Source organism: Quercus robur, chromosome 2, assembly GCF_932294415.1.
Source record: "Quercus robur chromosome 2, dhQueRobu3.1, whole genome shotgun sequence".
In the NCBI taxonomy this organism is placed as follows: Eukaryota; Viridiplantae; Streptophyta; class Magnoliopsida; order Fagales; family Fagaceae; genus Quercus; species Quercus robur.
In genome coordinates, this window is record NC_065535.1 from 14,741,152 (window position 1) to 14,752,923 (window position 11,772).

Below are 11,772 nucleotides of genomic sequence, written 5' to 3' on the forward strand. Positions count from 1 at the left end.
GGAAATAATGTGGGAGTTTACGTGTGGCATAGACCACCGCTAAGATGGCCTTTTCCAATCGTAAGTATCTCACCTTGGCTTCGTGAAGTGACCTACTTTCGTAATAAACTGGTTTTTGGACGCCGCTGTCCTCTTGTATCAAGAGAAAACTAACTGCATGAGAGGCAACTGCCAGATAAGCAAATAGGACCTCGTCCACCTCAGAGCTAGACATGATAGGCGGCCTGGACAGGTACTCTTTCAACTGCTGAAATGCCGCAGCACATTCCTCGGTCCACTCAAATCCTTTCCACTTATGCAATAGAAGGAAAAAGGGGGCGACACCTCTCAGCCGACCTGGAGATAAATCGGTTCAAACAACAGTCATTCCTGTCAGTTTCTGCACCTCTTCGGATTCCGTGGTGCTTGTAAATCGTTAATGGCTTTAATCTGTTCTGGGCTCACCTCAATTCCCCTATGAGTCACCATGTACCCCAAGAACCTTCCGGAGCCTACACCAAAGGAACACTTTGAGGCATTCAGATGTAGCTTATGCTTTCTCAGTATTCCAAAAATGCTCGAAGATCTTCCACATGCTCGGACATCACCTTACTCTTCACAACCATATCATCGATATAGACTTCAATATTTCTGCCCAGCTGTGGTTCGAACATTTTAGTCATCATCCGTTGATAAGTAGATCCTGCATTTTTCAAACCAAAGGGCATCACTTTGTAATGATAGATTCCAATGGGGGTGACAAAAGCTGTCTTCTCTTGATCGTTCAATGCTAATGGTATTTGGTGATATCCTTGGAAGGCATCCAAAAAACTCATCTGAGGATGACCAACTGTTGCATCTACCAACTGATCTATCTTCGGCATAGGAAAAGGATCCTTAGGACAAGCCTTATTGAGGTCCATGAAGTCCACGCACATTCGCCAATTCCCAGTCTTCTTTTTTACCACCACTATATTGGCTAGCCATTGAGGGTAAAATACTTCTTTGATAACCCCGGCCTGCTTGAGCTTGGCCACCTCACTTCTGATAGTTTCAGCGTGCTCTTTTGATGGGCGTCGAGGTGGATGTCTTTTCGGAATAATGGTAGGATTCACATTGAGTCGATGACAGATGAAACTCAGATCTATGCCTGGGGCTTCATATGGGCTCCATGCGAACACGTCAACATTTTCTTTGAGGAATTGGAGCAATCGCTCCTTCTCCTGCGAAGGCAGTTTAGCCCCAACCTGGAAAAATCTCTCTGGATCATCAGCAATAATTACCCTCTCTAAATCTTCACACTTTACCTCGTCGGCTGTTTCATTTAAGGGTAATGCTGGGGCTTTTAATTGCTATAATCTATTATCGGCGATAGCCGAGGTCTCTACCTCTGGCCGATGTTGTATAGCCGCTACTAGGCATTGCCGGGCTGCAACTTGACTTCCTACTATCTCTAAAACTTGGCCCCCAGATGGGTACTTCACCTTCTGATGTAGAGTAGATGAGACTGCTCCTAGGGTATGAAGCCAAGGTCTACCCATAATAGCCGTATATGGAGAGAAAACGTCCACAACGATGAAGTCCACCTCCACCACATCCATACCGGTTTGTACAGGTAATCTGATCTGGCCTTTTGGAACGACCATCCTTCCCTCAAAACTCACCAAAGGGGAACTGTAGGCTGCTAAGTTTTAGGCCTCAAACCTAGCCCCTTGTACAAATCTGGGTACATTATATCAGCAACACTGCCTTGATCAATCATCACCCTTTTTACATCGTACCCACCAATTCTTAGTGTGACCACCAGAGTATCATCATGGGGTTGTATGGTTCCAACCTTGTCCTCATCCGAAAAGCCCAAAATCAGTGGGATGTCCATCCTGGCTCTTTTAGACGCTTTGCTGTGCTCCTCGGCTAGAGATTGTAACACCGACAGTACCCTGGAAGGACAAGATCCAGTCCTTCCTGGGGCAGCAAAAATAACATTTATTGTGTCAAGGGGGAGTCTCGAAGAGGCATCCCCACGCATCTCGGAGCCTGCCTGGCCTACCCGACCACTGGAATGATACAAGAGTTGCTTCAACTTCCCTTCTCGAATTAGCTACTCCAAATGGTCCCATAAATTTCTGCAATCCTCAATTGTGTGCCCATGATCCTGATGATAGTGGCAATAAAGATTCTGGTTGCGTCTCTTAGGCTCTCCTGCCATTTTGTTTGGCCATTTAAAAAATGGCTCATTCTTGATCTTCTCCAATACTTGTCGCATCGGCTCTCGAAATACAGCATTAACCGCCTGAGTGTCAGCAGAACCTGATTGCCCAACAAAGTCTTTCCGAGGTCGGTTATTATTGTAACGGTCCGACCTGAAATCTCTCATATCCTGAGGGATTACCTTAGCCTTTCTCTTTCCCTGTAGTTGATCTTCTTCTACTCTTCTGTACTTGTCAATCCGATCCATCAGTTGGTATACACTAATAATAGGTTTACCAGTTAGAAATTTCCTTAAATCATGCTCGGCTGGAAGACCAGCCTTGAAAGTACTTATGGCCACATCATCATGCTCTCCCTCTATTTCATTAAACATTTCCCAGTATCTGTCCGAATAAGTTTTAAGAGTCTTGCCCTCTCGCATGGACATAAACAGCAAGGACCCCAAAGGCCGAGGAACCCTGCTGCAAGTAATAAAGCGAGCGCCAAAAGCCCGAGTAAGTGTTTTGAAGGACTCAATAGAGTTGGCCCTTAAACCGTTAAACTATCTCATTGCCACCGGACCCAAACTTGATGGAAAGACCTTGCACATCAAGGTCTCATCTTTGGAGTAAATAGCCATTCTTTGGCTAAAATGGCTAACGTACTCTACTGGGTCTGTCTGACCATCATATAGGGTGAATGTAGGCTGATGGAATCGCCAAGGAAGAATCGCCTCCTCAATATTCGTTGTGAAGGGTGATTTGGAAACTTGGCTTAACGCTTTGTTCATGGCGTTGTTCCCCAAGCCCCTGAGAGGCGGGCTTTTGCACCTACGTCGATGGCTGTGTTCCTCTTCATAGGAAAAAGTTTCACTAGGCGGAGTCCTGGATCTCCATCTATAACTAGCTCCATCTGTCTCTTCGGATGATGGTTCGGAGCTAGGCGGGGAACGCCTTCGCTGGGCGTGGTGCAACTCTTTTTTCAACTCGTCAATCTGACGCTGCATATCCCTGTCCTTCTTTTCATTGGAAACGTGACTCTTCCCACGAGAGTGACTTTTGCTGGTATGAGTTGTGCGCACACTCCCCTCACGGCCCTCTCTCCGTTCGAGGCTCCGTTGTGGATTTTCATGCTGGGAACCTCTTGACTCTACTTGGTGCAGGTTAGCATCTACCTGGTGTGGTCCTGTTGCGAAGTGATGTGGACCCGCTTCCTCCATCATGAACGTTATAACCGGATTTCCTTTAATCTAAATCAAGCTCTTCCTATAGACGGCGCCAATTGTAAGGACTGAAATTGTATTGATCCCGAAACCGGATTGGACTCAAACTCTAACGGCCCAAACAATAAATTTGTAGAGCGTGGATAGAAGAACTAAACTTATCTCAGAAGAAAAACGATTAAACTCAACGATTCAAAATGGTTTGACACAAATAAGATTATCTAATTTGTCCTTGGAACAAACTAGGTTCTTTGTTTTATATGGTTTTCTTCAAGACAGAAATTGTATCAGAGTTCCCCTCCTTGCTTTCAGTGCATTCTTCCAGGTTATATATTGCAATCTTCGTGTCATCCTTACCACACACGTGTATGCTAGATTAGGGGGATTCCTTCCTATCCCATCCAACACTTCCTAGAACCATCAACCAGTAGCTGTAAGGCTGCTTGATCACTGTTCAGGCATCACTTTCACATTAATGCGGCCAGAGAGTTGGTTGAGAGGAAATTAATACGGAGATCACAGCCTTTGAAGATATTTGTCTGCCTTTTTATCCTTATCCCGGTCCAATGTCCTACTCTCCGCTGTGACGTAGCCCCGATGTAAGTTCGTGATGATAAGGTACTCAGATTCATCTCAGACACATGTTGCCGAGGATACTTTTGTCCTCGGACACTTATTGGACTCATCTCACATTGCCTCTACTCCTCTCTCAACTTTATTCTACTCATAGCCTTATTTGGGCCTCCTCAGATGGTCCAACATTCTCAGATAGGGCCATAGGCTCAGTTAATACCGCTTTTTACAATACTTCCTGAGTAACTGGCCCCCACCATATTATATGTTAAATCAAAATTACAAACATTTTTCATATAAAAGCAATAAATAAATAATATATATGTGTGTGTGATTCTTTGGATTTATTTTTTATTTTTTATATTTAGTTTGGTTCCCTAAAAAAAATTTCCTGGCTTCGCCGCTATTTAGGGCAAATAACTAGCCACCTGTTTTGGCTTCTCATATTTGCCATAATGCCATGTGTTATCTTTAATTTCAGCATTGACTTTTAGAATATTTAAATTGACATTTTATAAATGTCTCGCTAAACTGAGTTATGGGTGAAGTGAAACTCTGTGTAATTGATTTTTGAATTCTCACAGGCTCGCTTGACAGACTAAATTTTGCTTGACCGAACTTTTTGCAATAGTATTTTTATATTCCTTATTTTATTTTATTTTATTTATTTGTTTACACGTTATGGGTGTAGTTGTTTTCATGACAGGTTAAGAATGATAATTTTGATATAATAAATTAAGAATGAACAATTAGACATTCTTGATATCGTGTAATATCCATAAAAATACTTTTAAGAACACTTAGCACGTATATGTGTCTGTCAATATTTCATATTCAAATAAGATGATGAAGGTCCTCTAAATTCTCCAATCCTCAATGACTTGAGAAAAGACAAAAATAAGTAAAATTAAAAAAATACATAGCTTCGAGAGTGGCCTTGGGGGAGGTTGAGTACTATATTCCTCTACCATTTTCTGTCAGCAGTGATGTCAAATTAGATCGGAAGTCAGAAAACCTTATTTATTGAAGTGTGTATATATATTTGTTTAGCACTTATTTTTTGAGTAATTCAATGAACAATTTTTAATAAATACAATAATTATCAAATTATATATATATTTTTGGTTTTGGCGAGGTTTGAATTCTAATATCTCCTCCTAGATGACTATTGACTTTATCAATCTATGAATATATTACTAATTGGCAAAGCTCAGATAAAACCTAATTAGAATTTTAAATTAAAATCTAAATTTCTGCTATTTGTCTAAATTGAGTGTAGAAATTGAAGAGTCCAAATTCAATTAGATTCTAATTTTAATTTAAATTGGATCCAATTTTGCGCCAGCTGTCCATCTAATTTTTTAGTTTTTGTGGCAAGCGAATTATTAGGTGCAAAAACAAAAAGCCTAAATCCAATTAAATTTTAAATTATACACACACACAGATATATATATATATATATATATATAATAAGAAACCATTACATATTTTAGAAACGTATAATTTTAAAAAAGTATAAACTAATAACGTGTATAATTTGAACATCTTCTAAAATGTATAATTTAAACTGTTTAATTGTGATTGTTTTTAATTTTATCAGTTCATATACACAGAGTTACACGCTAGTTGAATAAATTGAAGTCCACGTCAAATTTCATAAACATTAATACAATCATAATAAATGTCTATTACTCCCTCATAATTATTAAATTTTATATTTATATACTAAATTAAAGAGAGGTAAAATAATTTTTTAAAAACAAATTATATTATTAAATTTTTTTTATGCATTGTACGCATTGTTGACTTAATATATAATAAACCGAATAACACCGGACCACCGGTTAAAAAGTGAAGAAATAGTTTTTCATTGTGTTAACGGAAACGGAATAGTATTCCAATTCCATGTACATTGTACAATTATAATACGATATCATATATAATACTTTCCACGTGATTTTTTTTTTTTTAAAAACTAGTCAGTACTTTTGAGGCATTGAGCACTGCTAATAATCAAAACAAACACCTTTTTTTTTTTTGCTGAATAATCAAAACAAACACCTTATTATTGAAATTTGGAACTATAAAATTCTCAAGCAAAATCACATTCCAACTAATCAGTTCACAAAATATAAATGATTATGCCAGCCTACCAAAAGTAGGAATAAGCCAACATGTTTGTCTACATCAACAGAATTTTTTTTTTTAATTAAAACAAAAAAAAAGACTTAATCAACAACAATATAGACGTTCAAACTCTTCAGATTTTAGTCAAATGGAATAAATGGATTTAATAACAGCTAAACAATGGAGCCAATTTTTTATTTTAAAAACAATGGAACCATGGGCTAACAAACATTTTTATGACATGGTACTATCTATAATTTTGATAAAGTTAAGTAGGCAATAATATTCAATCAAGGCAAACTTCATAAGTATCCAAAAAGGCGTGCAATATTTTTTATAAGGACAAACTTAAATGCAGTACTTCAATATTGTTTTTAAATTTCCTTCTTAAAATTTAGTCATGTGCTGTACTTAATTAAAAATACACTTTCATTCAATAATAAAAAAGTCACATGACTAAATTTTAAGAGAAGAACTTAAGGAACATTGTCTAAGGTATTGTACTTAAGTTTTATCATTTTTATAAGAACAAAATTTAGGTATAGTACCTTAGGTTCCTCTCCTAAAATTCAGTCATGTGACTACTTGATAAAAAAATATACTACTTTATCCCATTAGAAAAAATTCACATGGCACCTAAGTCTTGCCCTATAATTATTGAGTTGACAAGTGTAGGGACACGATTCTCAAGCGGCCCAACAATGACGTTGGGCTCGCGCGTGAAGGATCCCTCACAATAAAATTTGTAGAGAGTGGGCTTGAAAGGCTAGCGTCTGGTCACGGGGCTTTGGTCCAAACCGGACTTTAAGGAACTTAGATAAGGAAAGGTTTCAGCCTGGATTTCCAAGCCCCACAGCTTTAAAACTTGATGGATTGGACTCCTCGGATCAGGTCCGAGGAGCACTTAATGTTTTTCTCCGGTTACCCGGCGGTGGGTTTTTCATGGAGGTGTACCATACGTCCATGGGTGGCAACAACAAGAAATTTCACTAACAAATTTGGAGAATACAAAATGATGTAGTGACATTCTCACAAAACTCAAACCCCTATACACCCAAAAATATTCTCTCTCAAAGACAAAGTTTACTACCTCCAAAAAATATTTGGGATTGAATACAAAATTTGAGGCTAAACTGTCCGGGCCTTCTCATCCCTGGAGTTTTTCCCAGGAAGTGAGATGGAGGATCCCCTTCTTTGTTACCTTACGTTTTCTTTTATACTAGCCTATGTTCGTTGTCCTTCGTCCACGTGTAGGGTCGATTTTTTCAGGACAGATATTTGTCCCGTCAGTCTAATCCCGAAATGGTTGGAGACGGTCAATAAAGCCTAAGAATCCGGTTCTGTCAGGTGTAATGTCATATCAATGAAGGGTATTAAGGACTATTTCCTCGAGATATTTTCTGATCTTTTAAGTTTGCTTGTATGCCAATTTCATCAATGAGACTTTGGGTCTGCCGAGGACTAAGCTGTCCTCGGCTGTATCTTCGGGCCACTTTGGGCTTGCTATTTTTGAGCCTGGGCCCTGGCCTCCTTCAGTTTGGGGCCTGTGGACTCCCCATAAGCGAGCGGGCCGAGCCCACAAACTGTCGTGCCCCACATTAGCCCCTCAAAACCCTGCTGTCCAACGTCTTGATTGGAAAGGTGGGTTTTGGTAATATCAAGCCTTTATTGCGGTTCATTCAATTCAGCCCTTGATCAACGTTGGCGACTCTTCACCTCCCCGAGGAATGCGCCGGTCTACAAGACGTTTCCCTCAATTTGCGTACGTTGCCATTATGCCGTTTGGTTATCTGAAGCGTGCCTTTAATATATTCCCATTTACGAGACCTCCCAGATCTAACGGTTACTGATGGCGTGGGAGAACGAAACGGCGCGTTCTTCTTTATAGATTTCCCTGGGGATCTGAACGTGGTATATACCCTTTTCTTCGTTCCCTATATAAAGAGAGAAGACAAAAGGCGATTTTCTCATATCTGAATCCCTCAGGCCCTTCTCAGAGTTCACTTCTTCCATCTGGTTATTCCCTATCCAATAATACATCCACCATAGTAGTCAGCCATGAAAAAACCCTTCCTCTCCCAGAAACGCCATGTCCTAACAAAACTTGAGATGGCTCGGTGGGGGCAAGGATGGTGGAGACTCAAGATTTGCCTCCCTGTTCTTTTAGCCAAAATCCGAAGCAGGGACTCGTCACATCCCACTTTCGGTGTGACTGAGTCGAAAACCTCCATTATCATCTCCACCCGTTCTTTCACGAGCATACCTAATATGGCTCCAGTGTGCTAAGAGTTAGGATTGAGGCAGAGACTAAATGCCCTTACTTCTTCTTCTCTTTGTTCACTGGCGCCATCCTTTGATTCCCCTTCTCCCTCTTTTGCTCCTTTCTTTTTCTTTCCACCTCTTCTCTCTTCTTTTCCTCCTTCTTACTCATGTCCTCCATCTTCTTCATTCATCTCCTCCATCTTCTGTTCATGTCCTCCATCTTCTTTTCCCTTAGCGCCCCTTGCTGACAAGAGCGTGCTGAAGTGCTTCCATGTGTTCCAATTCTTCTTCCTTCTCCTTCATCTTTTTCTAAAGAAGGTTCCTCTCCTGATATGAGCAGTATTGAGGCAGAGATTGGAGAGACTTTGAAGGCGAGTTTTAAAAGACACCTGACCGTTTACTGATCTGTATTGCGGATGCTATTGCTGCTTTTAGCAATTCATTTTTTGTATAGGCTTGTTTAAGCCCTTCTTTGTACGTTGTAATAATTTTTCATATTAATAAAAGTTATTGTTATTCTACTTCGCATGTTCTATTTATATGTTTTAATAAATTTGCAAACACTGCTCGGCACAATAGTATAGCATATGAATCGAGGACAACTAAGGCCAAAATGTTTGCTAATAAAAAGATTCCATCATAACTTTAACAGACTTACTTGACATAGCAATGCCGACCAGGGAGGGACGACACTTACCTCAAAATTAGCCAAGATGAGAACTGAGTATTCGATACGGTGTAAGGAATAACTATCCGAGGACATGTCATCCGCAAAACGAACAGTTTCCTTAGGCTATTGAATAGGGGGTCATTTTGCCATCTTAACATATTGGCCTTTAACATTTTTCGGTACTTGAGCCGAGAACTTTCCCGTCCGAGTACTTGGTTTCCCCATAGGCTTGAGTCCGAGGACCATGCAATGCCTTGGTTCTGTCCAAAACTTATTTAGAGTATTTGGTTTCCCCATAGGCTTGAGTCCGAGGACCATGCAATGCCTTGGTTCTGTCCAAAACTTATTTAGAGTACTTGGTTTCCCCATAGGCTTGAGTCCGAGGACCATGCAATGCCTTGGTTCTGTCCAAAACTTATTTAGAGTACTTGGTTTCCCCATAGGCTTGAGTCCGAGGACCATGCAATGCCTTGGTTCTGTCCAAAACTTTTTGAATTCAACTTCTCCCTTTCTTCAGGTATATCACGAGGCGCCGAGCAGAGGTTGCCCTCGGCAGCGGCTATTCCTCGGCGTGGGCCATAGTCCCTGGGCCCTTATGCAGAACGGGCCTGGGCCGCGAATTCACTAGGCCCACGAATTAAGAGGTATTTATGCAATCTCTGGCCACGCGGCACTTTCTGATGTCCCAGTGTTCGAGGTGCGCCTTTGCGAGGCTCCTTTAATCTTGTGGTTGCAGTTGACGTTGGAAGTTGGGCCAAAGCCATTTTGTCTGTAGCGTTCCTTGGGACGCTGCGTGAGTTGACTGCCACCACCTTGTCTTTTCAAATAAATATGAGGGAGAAAGAGTTGCTTTATATACACACAGCTCCTTCAGTTTCCTCCCAAATCACAATTCCCACATTCAGTGCTATCCTCTCATAACATGTTTGAGGCGAAGGTTGAGAAGGAAGAAATCTCTCCGTCACAGAAGCGCCGTGTCCTCATGAGACTCAAAATAGTAAGGTATGGGCACAGGAAGCATAAATTCAGGGGATTACTCCATTTCGACCGAGGGAAAAGGTTGTCTCTCCCCCTTTTAGTCAAAATCCGAAGCAGGTTCTGTTCATGCCAGAATTTTGGTGTGTCAGAAGAAAGATTCTCCGCCATCAGCGCCTTTGCCTTGTGGCAGGCAAATATTTAGAGAAAGCCCCTCAACTTCCAACTCCCTGCACCTTTCCTTCAGCGGTGTCAGGCTCAAGTTGGGTCTCTTTTGCTGTTTGAGTTGTGGGCATGTGAAAGCATTGAGGAAAAACTAGGTCTTGGAGCTGTAGCCAACCTCTCCTCTGATCTACTTCCTCAGCTTTATTTTATTCTCTTGTATCTTCCTTTCTTCTTGGTTATGTAGTGAGCTTTGACACAAACTGATTCCAGCTTTTCATTGTACACTGTACTATTTTTTTGTTTTAGTAAAAATGGAAATTTCTTTACTTGTTTTGGATACTGTTCCTTTGACAACACTACTTTGTGAATGGGTGTGCCCTATGTGTGTGTTTCTTCAAGAATATTTAGAGCAAAATAGCTTGAAACATAATCTAACTAACTTCAATTTATCAATACTACCAGGCATTATATCGATAATTTATAGGAAATCAAACTTAGGAAACTAACCGGGATAACAGTTGAATATTCTGTGATAAGCGCGTGAATACCGTCCAAGGTTGATAATCTCTAGATAATCCATCTGAGCAGTCAACTGGGAAGCAGGGAACTCCGATGGTGCTTCTTGTGTGCTTGGTTTCCCCATAGGCTTGGGTCCGAGGACCATGCAAGGCCTTGGTTTTGTCCAAAACTTGTAAGATATCTTTTTTGTACTTGGTTTCCCCATAGGCTTGGGTCCGAGGACCATGCAAGGCCTTGGTTCTGTCCAAAACTTGTAAGATATCTTTTTTGTACTTGGTTTCCCCATAGGCTTGGGTCCGAGGACCATACAAGGCCTTGGTTCTGTCCAAAACTTGTAAGATATCTTTTTTGTACTTGGTTTCCCCATAGGCTTGGGTCCGAGGACCATGCAAGGCCTTGGTTCTGTCCAAAACTTGTAAGATATCTTTTTTGTACTTGGTTTCCCCATAGGCTTGGGTCCGAGGACCATGCAAGGCCTTGGTTCTGTCCAAAACTTGTAAGATATCTTTTTTGTACTTGGTTTCCCCATAGGCTTGGGTCCGAGGACCATGCAAGGCCTTGGTTCTGTCCAAAACTTGTAAGATATCTTTTTTGTACTTGGTTTCCCCATAGGCTTGGGTCCGAGGACCATGCAAGGCCTTGGTTCTGTCCAAAACTTGTAAGATATCTTTTTTGTACTTGGTTTCCCCATAGGCTTGGGTCCGAGGACCATGCAAGGCCTTGGTTCTGTCCAAAACTTGTAAGATATCTTTTTTGTACTTGGTTTCCCCATAGGCTTGGGTCCGAGGACCATGCAAGGCCTTGGTTCTGTCCAAAACTTGTAAGATATCTTTTTTGTACTTGGTTTCCCTATAGGCTTGGGTCCGAGGACCATACAAGGCCTTGGTTCTGTCCAAAACTTGTAAGATATCTTTTTTGTACTTGGTTTCCCCATAGGCTTGGGTCCGAGGACCATGCAAGGCCTTGGTTCTGTCCAAAACTTGTAAGATATCTTTTTTGTACTTGGTTTCCCCATAGGCTTGGGTCCGAGGACCATACAAGGCCTTGGTTCTGTCCAAAACTTGTAAGATATCTTTTTTGTACTTTTTTC

General features: G+C 40.9%; 1 protein-coding gene across 1 annotated transcript; it reads right to left on the minus strand.

Moving 5' to 3' along the window:
• Positions 1-2,080: 2,080 nt before the first annotated feature.
• LOC126695289 (uncharacterized) lies at positions 2,081-2,611 on the minus strand. Its single transcript, XM_050391979.1, has one exon. It carries the CDS (start codon positions 2,609-2,611, stop codon positions 2,081-2,083), a length of 531 nt encoding a protein of 176 aa, XP_050247936.1.
• Positions 2,612-11,772: the final 9,161 nt, after the last annotated feature.

Bases quoted from the DNA above. Each gene is read 5' to 3' on its own strand.
- LOC126695289 (XM_050391979.1), bottom strand. From the start codon at position 2,611: ATGCGAGAGGGCAAGACTCTTAAAACTTATTCGGACAGATACTGGGAA.